The sequence below is a fragment of the Ambystoma mexicanum genome, chromosome 10 (assembly GCF_040938575.1).
Source record: "Ambystoma mexicanum isolate Mex_15411 chromosome 10, UKY_AmexF1_1, whole genome shotgun sequence".
Lineage (NCBI taxonomy): Eukaryota > Metazoa > Chordata > Amphibia > Caudata > Ambystomatidae > Ambystoma > Ambystoma mexicanum.
The window spans coordinates 1,374,293,307-1,374,311,323 of NC_090932.1; the positions used below are offsets into that span (position 1 = coordinate 1,374,293,307).

Below are 18,017 nucleotides of genomic sequence, written 5' to 3' on the forward strand. Positions count from 1 at the left end.
ACCAGTAACGGGAGGCGACATAGCACCCCCTGTGGAAGTGGAGAACTGGACTAGACAGGGATCTGCAAATGACTCTTTTCTTGCCCTATTGATGGAAAGTAGGGACATTTAGAAAGAGATAACTGGTCTTGAACTAGCTACCAGCTTCAGTGAGGAAGAAGCTTGGCAGCTGGGTTCAGTGTCAAACCCTAGCACAGCTGATATGCTTATTAAGGATATCCTGAAACAGCCATAAAATGCTGAGGGAGGAATATTGAGACAGAAAACCCCCTCTTTGACGTCTTCAAGGAACTTGCAGCAACCTAAGAGTGTACAGCCTACAGAAGATTTGCTAATCTCTAATGAAACGTCCATGCATTTGAATAAATGTGCTTTCGTGGCTCCGTCAGGGGATTGTAATGAGAATGTGGAAAGGATGCGGTCAAGAGTAATAAAGGGGGTTGCAACACAGACTGAGCCAGAAGTAACTAAGCAATGTAATGGATATGGATTTAGACTAACGTGCAGGGGTCTGTCTGGGGTGAGTGAGACTTGCCCAGGCATTACTAAAGACATGACAGCTCTGTATGACCAGCAATAACTAGTCTATACTGCAGTTTGGGCGAACGCAAACACTTTGTCAATATTGAGTGAGAAAATGTCTTTTGTGGAGGGTTTCCTAAAGGGTATGTATTGTAATCAATTGTTGAAGCCTGAACAAGTTAAACTGGAACCACAATTTATGTCTGTGAGTGGAGAGGCCTCTGGTGGGGGGAGGAGGAGGAGGGAAGAGGAAATGCCAATAAACAGGGGGTGTTGCTTACAACACATTTCTGAGGCTGCAGGCAGTTTCTTTAAGGAGGTCCATGGGGGCTGGGTGCAAGATCAATACCCCGTAGATCCTGGAATTCTCTTTATGGAAGAAAAACTGATGGCAGAGGGGGAGGGTGATGTTGTGTGCCTGAACTTCCCACCTGTGGCTCTAGTTCCCGGTGAACCGGAGAACTTTCCAATCTTTATCCCAGGTGGGCAAAGGAAAAAGAAGGGCAAACGAACAGAGCCCGAGTCATCACGGCCAAACTTGAAAAATCAAAAAATAGGAAAGCGACGCAGAAGAATACGGGCAGAGGTTCTAGAATGTTTTTGCATACCTTAACAATTCCCCAATTTTTCTACCAGCCCTACCCTATTAACCTGTATCACAACAAGTCTTCACGCAAGAAAGGGGCTAACAGGAATTGCGATGAACATCTAAGTGTTTCGGACGGGACAACACATGACACTCTGTTCAATCGTATTGTGGATAGAGTGACTTCTGTTGTTGACCCTAACGAAGCTAGGAACCGGGTGGAGCGGACAGTTCCAGTGGTCTTTACCGCGCCTCACCAAGACAATCCCACAGCAAATGCTCACCTGTCTTTCCCTTTGCCTTATGAAAGACCTACAGCCAGCTTGAGAGACTCAGAAGCCGCAAGGATGGCTCTGTTTGGTTTGTGAATGAGTGGCAGCCCTCGCACGCTGGGTCCACTGCTAGAAACCTAGAGACCATGGTTGTGGCATTGTTTATAATGATGGAGGGAAGGAGGAAAGAGATTATGCAGAGAGATGTAGGTGAGACATTGATTGTTTCTAGGACCGAGGCCACAGATCTGTCTCTTGTCCTAGAATGGTCCTTAGTGAATTGTGTGACCATCATACTAAATAGATCCTGTGTTATGAAATTGCTAATAAATGTACCATCACTGTCAAATATGACCTCGGAAGACCTTGTCCAAGTTGAATTCTGGAATAACCTAAAGCTGAACACAGTGATCTTACGTTTTGGCTCACGCATGGTTATGGTTCAGATTTTTTTGGTGGCAGCTCAACTAATACATGGGGTTTCTCTGTAAAACCCCATGAAAAAATTGAAAAGGTCATGCTCCAGTCTATCGAACCTCAATTTTTTCAAATGACCAAAGAGTTTTTGAACATCCCCCTCTACTGACAATAACACATTCAACAGATGTTGGGGGGTAGACACATTGTTGACCATCTAGTAGATAAAGTGGACTCTAAAAATGGCACAGATTGGAGTTGGGTGGCGGCCTCATTGAATGCATGTAAACAATAGCTGCTAACACCTTTGATTGGGCTAACATCTAGCACACTTACTTTGACCTCATGCAACTCTAGGGGATGTATAAACTTACTCACAGTTTCTGATTTTGTGATTTTTGGAGTGCATATATTATGTATTCAGGAATCATGGCTTTTAGAAACCCTGATCATAGACAGATATGAATGTTTGCTCAACCCGGCCTATAAGGGGGAAAGGGGCAGGCCTGCATCAGGGTTGCTTTTTGCGATTCACAATGACATCGCCATAGAGGTAGCAACCTTTGCACAGCCCAATTCTTTTGTACAGCCAGAGGAGTTGTTGTGGGAGAGAAGCATATATCCTGAGATGAAGTATATGCTGGTTGTGAATCTTTATTAGAACCCAAGGGTAATCACACAAATGGCATTTTTTGATAAGATCGAGGAAATAATGTATGCATGGCAAAATAAGAGAAACAACAACTCAATCATTATTTAAGGAGATGTGTACTCGATCTGTCTCCCACAAATTGGGCAAGTGACCTCTGGCAAAAACAACATAGTGCTTGCTACTGGGGGTGCATATTGTTAACGGCAGCGTCTCTGGGGATACTCTGGCTAATTGCACATGGCACAGAGGAGACTCCGAGTATTATCGACTATTATTTTGTGTCGGGAGATGTTCTCCAAGATGTATCCTCTATATCTGTAGCACCGACAACCCAGAGTGACTGCAACCCACTCTTGCTGAAATGGTGCATACAAAAATGTGGCACTGATTGTGTACCTTATACAACAGAATTAGATATTAACTGTGGGAAGAACAGGGTAGCCTGGAATGGTGAGAATTTGCAATGGTTCTATCGTGTTCTGAAAGAACTACATCTGCCAGGGGAACTTGAAGCTATCCTGACTGAGGTACCCTATCAGTTGTTTTTGGACCAAATCTATGCTCTTATGCCTGTAAACATCCAAGAAACAGACTTGTGCATAGACATAATTATGACCCTATGGTCCTACAAAAAAAGAGGGATCTTAGGAGACAGTTGCGCCCAATAAGTGGCCTGGAGGGTGAGGAGAAAGGGTTGGTAAAACGTGCTCATGGGCAATGGTCGAGGAATCATCAATATGCAATTTTCATGAAAGATGCTTGTGAAATGCTATCTCTAATTGCATCACAGGACTCGGGTCTTTTCTGGTGGTTGATTAATAATACCGCTAATCCATCCTCCCATGCCCAAATTAATCCCATTGGAGAACAAGGGTGGATTGCCCACTTTAGTGCGGTTTATAAAAAGGTGGCTGGGGGGCTAGGGGGGGCAAGGACAGTAGGAAGTACCATTGGAAGCCTGGTGCCTGAACTTTTCAGAGGAAGAGATCTCTGAAATAATTGTTCACAGTAAAAACCCACGAGCACCCGGCCCTGATGGTCTCTCAAACGCGGTACTGGAGCTGGATCCAACTTTATGGGCCAAGGTTTTTGGGACTATCTTTAGAAGAATCCTGGTCTGAATCAATTCTGATTCCATTCAGAAGAAAGGGCCTCGCTCTATGCCATGTAACTATAGGCCAATTGCTTTATTGGATATCCCCTTCAAGATTTTTTCTTCCCTGATTTTGTGGGATCTGTCTTCATGGGTGAAGAGCGTGAGTAGACTGGACCTGTTTCAGACTGGTATCCGGAAGGGGACTGGCACTCATGCCAGTGCCTTTTTGCTTGGTCTTGCTCTCCTATTCACTTTCCCCTGGCAAATGAGATGCCAGAGCAAGCTGAAGCAAGACTTGCTGACATGAGGACAAGAGCAACATCCTTCAGGGCACATGAGACACCACTCGTTCAGGACATGGGCAACGCCGGATACCCCAGCTAGTATCAGATATTAATAAAGTGAGATGGTTGGTCCGTTGTTTTTCTCCCTGTTAATTGTCTACCAATTACATTGACTCCTGTATGCAGAAAATCTAGCACTGTTCGACTTTACACCAGTTGGACTGCAATGCAAACTGAAGGCTTTAGATGCGTATGCGCTTAAGAACAGTTTGACAATAAACACCCAAAAATCAAAGGTTCTTGTGCTGAGGCCGGGGATGAAGTGGAAATGTAAACGCTTCAATTGGTCACTGGGATGAGACATTTTTAAGCCTGTGCCAAATATTCTGTATCCGGGGATTCGTTTATTCGAGCTTGGAAGCAAAATTGAGATGCAGTCATTATCGCTCTAAAATGGTAGCACAAGCTACAGAAGCAGTGGTTTTGAACCACAGATTTGGTCTGTACTCGATACCAGTGTTACATTTGTATAAAATCAAGGTGGTACCGTCAATGATGTACAGGGCTGAGAATCTGGGGCTCCCAATTCAATTGAGGGTATATTCTGGAGCAAGGTATTGAAATTGCCTAATGGAGTACTGGCAGTCGTTATCCGTTATGAGTTGGGCCTATCCTCGATGAGATTCTACATGGTATGCAAACATCATTTGTCATTTGCTATTAAATAGGCTATCGTGTGACGAGGAGGGCTCGATTTGGTGGGAAATGGAATGTGTAATGTAGATTAAGTATTGGGATTCCTTGAATGAATGGGTTAAACAATGTGAAAACATGTGTGAGGACCTAAACATATCTAAAAATATGGTTCTGCAATTCCCTATGAAAGCAAAGAAGAAACTGAGAGACATGGATTGGGTTCAAACAATTGAAAGAGTGAGAGCTTACCATTTGAATGTAGGCTTGCTAATCGATGTAAGACCCGTAGGAGCCTACCCCGCCTATCAGAATAAGTCCCAGAGTTTCACATGGCGTGTGCATGTGATGTGGCTAAGGTTGAATTTACTACCAACTCGGGAAATCATGGGTGCCAGAAACAAGACACCTAGAGACCAAAGAACTTGTAGATTCTGCACTGTGTCTGGCTGTTTGGTATCGCTGTGTCATATCTTGTTACACTGCCAGGCTCTGAACGGCCACGTTATTATTAATTTGATGACTCACTTCATCACTAGGAACTGTTGTCAAGTGAAGTTGTGTGGCAGCTTATTTCAGTATTGTATGGGTATAATCGATGGTTAACGGCAACAGTGCATTTGTCAAAGGTGGTTTTAACCTTGTAAAGGTTACTCTTGGAATTGATGAATTGAAGATTGATTTTTTAACATGATTTGTAATGTGATGTAGTACGTATGAATAAGGATGTTGAGATGCTGTGGTATATTTTAACTTCATGATTTTGTAATTGATTGCTATTGATTGTTATTGTTTTCTATGTTTGTATTTGTTAAAGGTTATTTTTAACCATGTAACAATTAAAAAAAAGAAACGCAAATGCAGAGTTGCTGAGTGTAGTGGCGGGCTTCAGGCACATCCTCTGACAGACTGGCATGCCGCCTGCTCGAAAGGCAATACAGACTCTCCATCCACTCAAAGAAGATGGCCCATATCCAAGCCAGCATCTCTGGGCCACTAATAACAGATTAATATTTTAAAATTTGCAAGGATCTTGCCAATCCTACTGCAGTCTCCACTTCTCCCCTGCCATCCTTGACCTTCTGTACTTCACTAGCCTCCTACTTCTTAACCAAAACTCAGGTTATCCTGACCTCACTCTCCTCTAAACCACTCCCTCGTCCCTCCCCGGCTCGCAGGCCTCCCATGGCCCCCCTTTCGCCTTCCCTCCTACTCTCCATTTTCTCTCCCATAGTACCGGATGAGGTCTCTCTATGAAAGTCTCCACCAAACAGGTGCTCCACGGCTCCTTCAGAACCATCAAGGACAACATTGCCTCCCTTGCGCCAGCCTTGGCCAATTTCTGTAATCACTCCTTTGCCACTGACTCCTTCCCTCAAGCACACCCTTGTAAATCCTCTTCTCAAAAAGCCCTCTGCCGACCCTTCCTGCCTGGCTAACTACCGCCCTTTCTCCATTACCCCCTTCTTGGGCCAACTCCTGGAGAAGCTGCGTTGGTTGTCTCCACGACCACCAGTCTGACTTCAGAGCAGCCAGAGGCACGGAAACTGCTCTCCTGTACATCTGTGATGAATTGCTTTCAAATCTCGATTCCAACTCTCCATCTGTTCTTATCCTTCTGGATCTTTCCTCTGTCTTCGACATGGTCAATCATGCCACCCTGAGAAATTGGCTCCATGACACCCTTGGAAACATGGTCCTGGCACAAGACTAGTTGACCTCATTCCTCTTTGACTGACCTTCCCAGGTTCAACTGGAATCTTTTCTCTCCCCTGTCACATTCTCCACCTCTGGCATCCCTCAATGCTCTATCCTCTCGCCGTGGCTTTTCAACTTCTACCTTGCCCCACCTGATCTCCTCCTTCTCTCCTCACTTCCAGTGTTATGCAGGCGACACGCAGCTCTCCTTCAAGCTTCCCTGTATTGCCTCCTCTTCCTCCTCTGTCATCCCTGACAGTCTGACTTCTTTTCAGGCTTGGTGTGCTGCCAATGACCTCTGCCTTAATGCCAGAAAGACTTCCCCTCTAAGGACTGAGCTGGATCTCCTTAAGTTGCGGAAGCTCCTCAAGACCCTCCTTTTATATTCCTCCTTCCCTCTCCCCCTCCCCCTTCCCTACTAATGCCCCAGTCTGCTGCAGTGACTGGCTGCCTGTTTTTGCTCTGAGTTCTACAAGACACCATGCCCCCTACCCAGTGCACCCCCTTCCTCGCACTTAGCATGTGGACCCTCACCCCCCGCACCCATGCAATCCCTGGCACTTGTCCACCTGGCCTCCCCTTAGCACTTGCCTAGCTCCTGTTGCCCTCCCCCCTCCTCCACCTCCCAACTTTCACTTGCACTCTCTCCTCCTTGCCCTGCACACCCCTTCCACCCAAGTGCTTCACCTTCGTGCAAACTGGAACCCCCGCCCCTCGCACTTCTTGTTACTGCACTTACACAATATGAATGCCACAAGACCTAGTAGAACCGTTATTGTTATCTTTCTCCCTTGTTCCTTTCCCCCTTTTTTTTGTCTTGTGGCGCCTTACAAATATCCAATCAATAAAATATCTAGTAATGTCTATCACGCTGTGCACCAAACTTTACACCGCTTAGAATGTTACACTCCATGTCTTCAATTGTGTGCTGCTTATTTTGCCTATCGATCGTCCCCTTTACTGAAAGTACGTACTTACTCTCATGTACTCATGTACTTTTACTCCTGACTAAAACCATTCCCTCCACCATTTTTCACAGTCAGCTATATAGTTCTGTAATTTTCTACAGTACACTAATACAGAAATGACTGCAGTTTTAATGAACATACTGTAGAAAACTATAATATAAATATATACTATTTTTGTGCAAATACTGCAGTCTGCAAACCATGAACTGCATTATTGATCACAACATTTACCTTAGTTCGTTAACAGTCCCAATGCTTTCTAGGGCCTGGGACCACAACTTCTCTTCCAAAACATCTTCCTTCTCGAGCTTTCCGCTCATCCACCTCCAACTGTCTGAGGGTCAGACACTTCTGCAAGCAGCGAGTTGAGAGCAGATCTATCTCCTCGGCTGGGGTCTCCCTCTGGAACAGCCTCCCTGCCTCTCTCAAACTTGAGCAGAACCACCTAAGGTTCCGGAATCAACTCAAGACCTTTATTTTCGCTTCCGCTTTCTCTCTTCCTCTTCCCTGCTGATGCATCTGACTGCTCCGTGCACTGGTCACCCTCTGAACTCAGGCACAGGCTCCTACATGTCCAGTTGCCCCCACACTGCCTCCGGGCTCCCTAGCACTTAAGGGTCTGTATCTGCAACCCTACAGTCCCTTCTCTCTGCACTTATGAGCCATCCGCTGGCTGCACTTGTGAGTTAACTGCACTTCCACCATCCCCTCCCCCCTGGCACTTCTCCCCTTCCCTCTTCCCCTCACTTGCACAATCTGAATGACACCAGGCCTAGTAGAATCGTTGTTCCCCCCCTTCTTGTCTTGTCGCGCCTAGAAACACTTGTGTACAGGCGCGTCATAAATGCCACATCATATGTAGCCTTGCTCACTGGAAGCTTTTACTGGCCTTTGCTCGCCACCGTCTGGTAATGAGTATCTGTTTTCTTGCTAGCCATTAACCATGTGATGCTAATTCAAACAATACTTGCCACCTTTCATAATGTAAAACTGCCTTTTGCTATCCTTTGACGTTATGTTGCAATTTTTGACTAATGCTTACCACTTCCTGGCTATGCGTAACCATTGATCCTTGAAAAATACAGCATGTCAGCCATAGTTCCTTGCTAAATGCCTGTTGCTAGCCATAGATTCTTGCAAAATGAAGCATGTTAGCCATTGTTCCTTGCTAAATGCCTCTTGTTAGCCATAGATTCTTGCAAAATGCAGCATGTTAGCCATTGTTCTTTGCCGAATGCCCCATGCTAGCTTTTAGATCTTTGCAAAATGCCTCATGCTAGCTAGGGATCCTTGATCCTGATCTCTGACTCACATCATACTCTAGACTAAGCTTGCCCAGTCATGCACCTGTTTACTCTCACAATTACTTGCATTCAACTTGTATCTAATTCCTTCCTACCTCCCACAATGGTACCCTGCGCACCAGCCGCCACTGTTAACGTTGAGAGCCATGACACTCAGCTACTGACTACTACCAACTACTCTAGGCCTAGTAAACTCAGCATCTCCCTATCGATGTCCTCGACACTACCACCTTCTGATACCATTACACTGACAAAATTCCTGCCTTCCTTCCACCCTGAGGTAACTCAAAATAACCCTACCACCCTGACTTTACTAAGCAACACCCACCATTCCAATGGATGCAGCTTTACGCTACGACGACCAACCCCTCACCAATCTTGCCCGACTAAAATCAGGAATTCCAGGTTAGGATCCAGACTCAAGAAAACCTATCCTCCCGTAATCAACCGTGGAAGCAAAACTAATACCAAAACCTTGCCTATGAGAAAAAAAACAGCCTATCTTGTTAACAGTAAAGTTAAAATGGACTCCACCCCACTAGTAAACACTACCTTAATGAAAAGCAATCTGGATAGTATCACCCCTCTCATCAAGGGAGCACTTATAAATGCTAGATCCATGACAGCACATGCGTTAGACATTGCCGACCTCATAACGTTGAATGAGCTTGACTTCTTGGCCATAACTGAGACTTGGCTTCATGCTGCGGCAGGGTCAACAATCTCATTAGCTATACCTGACAACTATACTATCATCAGACTAGACAGAGAATCCTCTAGAGGTGGTGGTGTCGCCTTTATCGCCAAGCCCCAACACAGCCTAAGGGCCATAGCCAACCAACAATCCCCTTCAGGAGAACTTCTGTCCATCAAATTACCCTTAACGGAATCTTGAACAATAACCATCCACCTCATATATAGACAACCAGGACCAATATCTACATTTGAGGACGATATCTCACTACTCCCCACTGCAAACACTAAACCAGGATCTCTTGTTGCTGGGAGCCCTTAATCTAGGCCTCTATGACCTAAATTACGAAAATGCCTCAGGACTTGCAAATACTATATCAGAATTAGGCTGCTCACATTGTAACACCAAACCCACTCACAGCAAAGGGATAACTCTAGAATGGATCGCAGACCTTAATTGCGACACTAACACTAACATCCTATCCAACGCTCCCTGCACCTGGTCCGATCACCACATCATATCATTCACTATACAAAACAGCAACCGACCTAACCACTGCAACTCATCGGCATCACTGACACTAACCAGAAAGAACCGCAACATAACAGTAGATGAATGACTCCCTCTATTACAACCCATTACCAGTCACTCCAATCTTAACACAGACCCTTCATCTCTAGTAGAGTTTACAACAGAACATTACATCAAGCTATTAACTCAGTTAAATGCACAAAGCCAAGCCACATGCTCACCTAAATTCTTGATTCACCCCTCACCTCAGAACCTTACGTAATAACAAAAGAAACGCTGCAACCTTATGGAAGAGTCACTCTTCAGCATAAAAACAAAGAAACATTCCTAAAAGCCTCTAACAGCTACAAAACTGCCATTCATCAGACCAAAAGTGACACCTATAATGATAGAATCTATAAAGCTAAATCAAGTACGAAAAAACTATTTAGCATCCTTAGAGAACTAGAATCTCCCACACCACCACTTGACACATGCACCAAAGACTCCACTTGGTGCACCAACATACAAAAAGCGCTGCTTGACAAAATAGCGCTTTTACAAGCCAAAATTGAAACTAAAAAACTCAGTCCAACCCCTGACACATATCCACACAAGCCCCAGGCTTCCTCTCCTAAACCGTGTAACCCTTTCAAGTTCTCCCCCCTGACCACTAAGGAGGTAGAGGGCATAATAACGAGCCTTAAACCATCAAGATGCCAGGGGGACATCTGCCCGGCAACCATCATCAAAGAGGCAGCGAGGGATTTCACGCCTTTCATCACAACATTAACAAACTAATCTTTCGAAACTAGCATGGCCCCAACGAACTTGAAAGATGCTTGGGTCCTCCCATTACTAAAAAATACCAGCCTCCATCCTAAAATTCCAACAAATTATAAACCGATAACCACAGTATCTTTTCTCTTGAAAGTTCTTACCTTCAGATACATAAACATCTTGAAACTAATAACCTTCTTGGCCTACGACAATCTGGATTCAGACCTAGACACAGCACCGAAACAGCTTCAATAGATTTAAAAACTCAGAGGAACGACATAAGAGACAAAGGTAACTTAGCCCTCCTTCTGCTACTAGACTTATCGGCCGCCTTTGATTTAGTCAATCATAAAGTCCTGTACAATCACCTTTCGTCAGCAGCCCATTTCTCAGACAAGGCTAGCGCCTGGATACAATCTTTCTTGGACAACAGAACCATGAGGGTGTTCGCACCGACTGTGTTGGCTGAGCCTGCACCGATCACCTGTGGAGTACCTCAGGGCTCATTCGTTTCTCCAACGCTTATATATATATATATATATATATATATATATATATATATATATATATATATATATATACTAACTATGCAGATGACTCCCAAATCCTCATCCCCATCACTGGTGACTATGACACTGACTCTAAACTACTCAATAATATCTACCTAATCATCTAAGCTTGGATGGCCACACACAGCCTGATTCTTAATGATGATGATACTGAGTTACTTCTCATTGGATCCCAGACTAAACTAAATAGACTAGATAGGCAGTTCAATGCCTTTAACATAGATGGTAACAACATCAATGTCGCAATGTCGCCAAGGATGTGAAAACACTTGAAATTTACGTCGACTCCTCACTGAGTCTGACAAGACAAGTCAATGCGACAGCTTCTACCACAGCCTATACCGGAAAACTAATCAATGCCTGCAGACTCTTCCTGAGCGCTTATTCTATCCAAATTAGACTATTGTGATGCCTTGTACCTAGGAACTAATCAGCGTAACCTAAAAAACTGCAAATACTCCAAATGAATGCGCTTAGAACTACGATGAAAAACCCTAGAACTCACCACATAGTGGCAGTGAGATGTAATGCACACTCGCTATCAGTCAAAAACAGAATCACTTTCAAAACCTTAGCACTCACGCACCAATGTCTCTCGGACTCAGTGCCCAAATACCTGGCCGACAAATTCTCAAGAAACATCTCAGACCGACCCATGAGGTCCATACACCTACACTGCCTCAAAGTCCCTAGGTTTAAACTAAAGAAAGCAGGGGGCAGTAGCTTCCTTGTTATAGCGGCAAAACTATGGAATGCCTTGCCCTTAACCCTAAGAGCAGAACCCTCATACTTTTCCTTTAGGAAAAAAAGTTAAATCCTGGCTCCACATACAGGAGGCATCATAATATATTAATCCTCCTATCGGATGATACCATGCACATGTCTGTTCGTACCTGCGACGCACTTTTACAATTCCATGCATAGTCGATGGAATCGTTCCTTATGTACTATCTCTATCTGTATTGTGGAACTCAATGTGCCATTGGAATCGCTCCTTATGTACTATCTCTATCTGTACTGTGTAATCTCAAGTAATGCGCCTAGATACCTACAGGTTTGGTGCGCTATAAAAATGAACAAACAAATACATAAAATAAAAGAGTGAGATTTAAAACTGGAAGAATATTGATTGTGGTAATCAAGATTAAGGGCCTCATCACGAGTTTGGCGGTTACCCTTAAATGCGGCAGTAACGCTATTACGGGCTCTGAGCTGGGGGCAAATCCGCTGCGATTTAGCCGATTTTCGGTGCTATTACCGCTGGCGGTAATAGCGCCCGCGGTAATATCGCTGAACATTCCCCATTGGGCCCAATGGGGAATGGGAAATTCCCTAATGGGCCCAATGGGGAATGAGGACTTACCGTTCCGCAAACCTGTGATAGTTAGTGCGCTAATAGTGCTGGGGAGTTTGGTGGTAGGGCTAATAGCCCCGGCAGTAATACAGCCAGGGTTAGCACCAACTCGTGATGAGGCCCTAAGAGTGGGCACTGAAACAAGAGAGACGGCCAAGTCTGTGTAGTAAGGAAAAGGTAAGAGAGCTACAGTTAAGAAGAGAAAACAAAATCAATAAGACCTCAAGAGGTAAAGTGAAGAGCGCAAAGGAAAACTGGAAGAGCCCACTAATTGAACTTCACGACTTGATACAAGTTATATCTAAGAAGTATCTAAAAATACGCTAATGAGAAAGCAGCCCACAGGACAAGGGAGACAATCTCCTGTGCCCTGGTTGTTTTGTTAGTGGTAGGGTCAGGTCAGATTAGCTTTTGGACAGTAGGCAGGCTTTTCTTTTGGACTCACTGACGACTGACAAACACGCTAGTTCGTTTTGTTAGGTAGAGAAACCCATAGTTTAGGAAGAGATAGGCGTGTTTCCATTTTCTTGAAATATAAATCAGTTCAATATGTAAGTTCAGTCTGTTTCCTTTTTCTGACCCACCACACTACTCACAAACCCACAAGGCCTGCTTACCCATTCAATACCACATGGCTCAAAGAAAGGGAAGCAAAGAGAGAAGAGGTCAGGACCCGGCGACTGCCAGGCACTCCTTCCAGGTACACGCAGAAAGCCTCTTTTTCCTCAAAATGTAAATTTCATGCAGGGGACGTATGTGCTGTGGATTCCCCTGCATGACATTTTAAAACATCATGAGGCGAAGGGGAGAAGAAAAGAGTAAATGCTAGGTGAACTTGCTCTTACTCTTTTCAGTTTCCCCCTCCATATTGTAAAAAGCGAACTTTGCCTGAAAATAAGCTTTGCAGGCAGTGTTTACTAATGGATTGAAATAGAATCTGCCTGGCTTTGACCAGGTGCAAAACCAAAGCGGATTCTATAGGAATCCATTTGTTTTATGCTTGTGTGAAAATCAGATGGAGGAGTAAAATTAAGTGCTCACACAAGACGGAGGAGGTGAGCATGGCATAGGTCCCTCCTCTACCATGTGTCAGCATGGAAATGGGGCAGAGCAGGAAATGGAGGCGTAAATGGATTATCCCCCAATTTAAAATAAGGGTGAAAGTCTGAAAACCGAAGATGGTGGACAGTTTCAGTCCACGAAGAGGAAAGGCATGGGGCCAGAAACACAAACATTCAGGACAAAACACACCATAGTACACCAGGGCCAACCATAAACCCAGGGCCTTGAGGTGGTTGGAAGAGTAAAAGAAGCTCATGGAGAAACCGGGTAGTGAAGGGGTTTGAAGTGAGTCAAGTCAAGCAGGAGTGTGCTGGAGGCGAGGAAGGGAATCCTTTGAAGGTAGGTGGAGGAGAGGAGGTGACTGGAAGAGAGGAGGTGGCTAGGAAGAGAGCAGAGGAGGTGGCTCGGAAGCAGGAAGACAAAGGGGGGGCACATAGGAGGGAGGTGAGGAGAGAAGGGCCACAGAGGAGATAGCTTGGGGAGAAAGGTACTGCAAAGATGAGGGAGATAAATACCCCAGAGCTTGCAGAGAGAGATACCCCAGAAGTTGGAGAAAGAGATACCCCTAGTGTGGGGAATAGACCGATCACAGCAGTTTGGTGAAAGAGAGCCAGAAACTGAGGAGAGGGAAACCCTGCAGGCTGGGAAGAGGAAGGCACTAGACGTTAGAAGGGGAGGTATTGATGGGGGAGAGCCTTGTGAGAAGGAGGTGGAAGACAAGGTGAAGAAAGAGTAAAAGACCCAGTAGAGGGGGAAAGTAAAGTGTGTCACCAACCCAGAGAGGTGCAAGAACATGGAAAGTGACATAGAAGAGAATACATTACAAATTGAACGGGGCCCCAAGCAAGGAGGGCCAGCGAATCCCAAGTTTGGCAGACCCAGGAGAGGCTAGAAAGGGGAATGGAGGTCTAGCCATGTAGAGACAGAGATGGAGGTTCCCACAGATATGCCCTACATCTGGGTAGGGCAGCAGGGCAGTAGGAGGTATGAGCATGTATCGTAGCACGGTGCTGGTGGTAAATGTCAAGAGCCAGAAAGGAGTACATAATAGGAAAGCAGAAGAGGAAACATAAGAAATGGGACAGGCATGGGCTGAGGTGGAAGATAGACATGGGGGGGTTGTGGAGTAGCTAGCATCCCCAGAATTAGCACTGAAAGCCAGTCCCTCCATCACATAGCAAAAGCGAGGCAGAAACCAGCATTGTGTCGCCCCCGCTTAGAGTATAACTGGTAAGTGTCGAGGGCACCTACAAGACCTCAAACTGTAAAAGACAAACCATCACCTGTGAATCTCAGGGCAGAGGGAACTGCAAGTGTAGGGCACTGATTGAAAGAAAAGGGATTCATTAATGATTTCGCACCAACCTCTCCCCACCTACCGACAGAGAGCCATGATGTAATGGTTTGCCTTATCATTAGCCCAAGGAGAAAATATGCAATTATTATCCATATTCCCAAAGCAAAGCGCAGATGGCGTGTTAATTACCTGAATCGAACACCTTTCCCTTGTCATTTATGAATAAAACCACTTTAACCTATCATATGAGTCTAGCTGTCTCGCTGGTGCCTACTTGGCGTTGTGGCACTACCCAGGAATCACAGGTTCATAGAGAAGGGGCATTGTGGAAATGCGGAACACTTACCATTAAAGAACTTTATGATGTCTGTAAAATCCATGTTATTCTCTAAAATAATGTCACGATAAACTTCCACCAAAGCCAGGGCTATAAAAAGGACGAAGTGCGAGGAGGACACTTGCTTTGCTGCCCAGATGGTCTCCCAGACGGAGAAGACGTCATCATATATGAGCTCTGCGCAGAGAGAAAAAAAGGGTTGAGAAACAGAGAACAAATAAACAGAGAGACGAGAGAAGGAATCATTTAGTCTTCACCCTTACACTGTGCTTATTGCAACATAAACATAAAAATGCACACACGTGGCTACTCGTTTCCCCTAAAAAATGGTGACGGAAACATTGCATGCATAACATGAAGATGTATTTGTAATGTGTATTACAGTTAAAATTGTCAGACAACACAGTTCTCATACATCATACGTCCAAATAATTCACTTTGTGTATTATTAGATAAAAACATGGATCATTTCTCATGCCAACCTCGGCAAGAGCTGTGGGCGTTATATTGGACTGAATGACTGCTTCTCGAGCAACAGACTACGTTTGCAGCGGGTTGCATTCAGAAATGTGAAATGTATACAAAGAAAGACTGATTCACCGAAGGCAGTCCATGCCCAATCTTGCTTGACTCGTAGGTTACTGGGCACATTCATGGTCATTATAACGTACTGCTGTTGCCAGTGCCGGCATTTCAGATGGATTTTGGCAGATCTCTCCGGATCTGGGAAAATCCATTTGCACCCTTCATTATTTTAGTGCGAGTGGACTGCTTTAAACGTGTCACTGCTAAGCCAGGAATCGAAGTGAGATCGTTAGGATCAGTGGCGAAGCACTTAACCACAAGATTACTACTTCAATGTCTACTCATGTGGTTGTGAAATCGCTTCTTACGATTGTACTCTATATGAAATCTGGAATATTCATGTGCAGCTTTTAGTTTTTTATTGCTTTTACTAACGTTACAATCAACAAACAAAACACATGGTAGTATTTGCAGTGGTTCAACAGTCTCATAAATTTGTGAATCGTGTGCATCGCTGTGAAGGTGGCTATTGCGGGTGATGTCCGCAGCAAGCAGCCTGTGGTGAGTTTCCCCTCCCAACCCCCGCTAACCCCTCCCCGTATCCACCCAGTCGCCCCATACCTATTGGAATTTCCGTGGGCAACCCCTAGTCTTATATATACGTCGTTCGAGAGACATGCATCTGTCCATTGTGGCAGTGCATTGGCTGAGTCGCGGATGATCTCCCGATCCCCACATCATAGCTATTATTTTCTTTGACAGTCCTAATCCAGTCTTTAGGAAAAGAAATCAATATCTTGTAAACACAGTCTCTCCCCAGATTCCCAGTATAGCCGTTTTAGGCTCACTGAGGACCACCTTCCCAATTGTTGCCGACAATTTCAGTATGCACTTCTCCCAAAACCCTTGTACCTGTGCACATTCCCATAAAGTGTGGAAGAAGGTACCCCCTTTTCTGCTGCATCACAAACAGTTGTCTCGGTCTGCTGCCCCCCATCGCACCAGTGACCTTTGTGAGTAATACACCCTGTGGAATATTTTGTACTGAATCAGGCGCAGCCTAGCCACCATGCCAATTTATCTCGGAAACATGAGTGATTCGACCCACTCCTCTGGGTCCATCTTCCCCACATCATTCTCCCATTTGTCCCTGAGTCGGGACAGTTTGGGCGAACCAAAGGCCATCAGTGCCTAACATAGTGTTGAAGTGACCTTCCTGTTTATGCGCTCCAGAAAGACATTTGCTTCTAATGGCGAGCATGTGGGTATCTCATCTAGGGCAGGAAATTGGGATCTTATCGCATGGGATAGCTGTATGTATTTATAATAGTCCCTCCCCTAAATCACAAATGAGTCCTGCAATTTGCAGAAAGGGAGGAGGGCCCCTTCCTGTACCACGTCAGCGAGGTTCCTTACACTCAGGTCTTCCCATTGTTTGAAAACCCACATTTTCTTCGGTTCTGAGAGAAGTCTGTTGTTCCACAGAGGCTGGTCTAGGGTACGCCTCTTCCTCCACCCCATGTCTTGGTGTGCTTCCTTCCATGCCTGTCTGGTATGTTTGATCATCCGGGGGAGGGCCGCATCTGCAGTCCCATCCCTGTATAGTATCTGTTTGGGTGGCTTCTCCCCATCCATCCCCTTTCAATCACCACAGGCTGGAGTCTCGGGTGCCCATGTAACCAGTTGTAAACCATGCCCATTTGCGCTGCCCAGTAATACTGCCAGGGGCAGGGGATCCCCAGACCACACTCCCACACCGAGTGCTGGAGTGTCTTAAGCGTAATAAGTGGTTGCTTCCCTCCCCACAGTAGCCCTGTCAGGGAGTTATCAATCGTGTCAAAGGTAGTACTGGGAATTACCACAGGGGCGTTTTGCAGTTCATACAAAAATCTAAGGAGAGCCAGTATCTTGAAGAGCGCTGCCTTGCCCATCAGTGACAGCGGGAGCGTATGCCAGTGGGCCACATCGGATGAGAATCGGTCTATTAGCGGGGTGAGATTGAGTCGAATATAATCCTCCGGGGAGGGACTCAGACGTATGCCCAAGTATTTAAACCCTGAGACCGAGACTGGGAAGGGGCAGTGTGGGGGGATAGCCCCTGCTCCCCCAACTAGCGGGATGAGTACCGATTTCTTCTAATTCACTCTGAGCCCACTATAGGCCTGATATTCCTCCAATGTATTAATTACTGCTTGACAGGATATCGCTGGTTCACCCATATAAACCAAGAGGTGGTCCGCATATAAAGAGACCCACCCCCCCCCACCTCCCAGGGCCAGCGGAGGCATACCCAGCCCGTGTCAATTCGGAGTTTGGTCGCCAATGGCTCCATGGCCAAGATGAGCAGCAGTGGGTATAGGGGGCATCCATACCTTGTGCCACATTCAAGGGTGAACC

At 45.4% G+C, this 18,017-nt stretch overlaps 1 protein-coding gene across 2 annotated transcripts in view; it reads right to left on the minus strand.

Moving 5' to 3' along the window:
• SGSM1 (small G protein signaling modulator 1) overlaps positions 1 to 18,017 on the minus strand; it is a 1,887,833-nt gene that overhangs the window by 81,552 nt on the left and 1,788,264 nt on the right. For both annotated transcript variants that reach the window (XM_069619387.1, XM_069619388.1), the window contains exon 24: positions 15,105 to 15,272. In XM_069619387.1, coding sequence (XP_069475488.1) covers positions 15,105 to 15,272 — 168 coding nt within the window. The remainder of the gene's footprint in view (positions 1 to 15,104; positions 15,273 to 18,017) is intronic.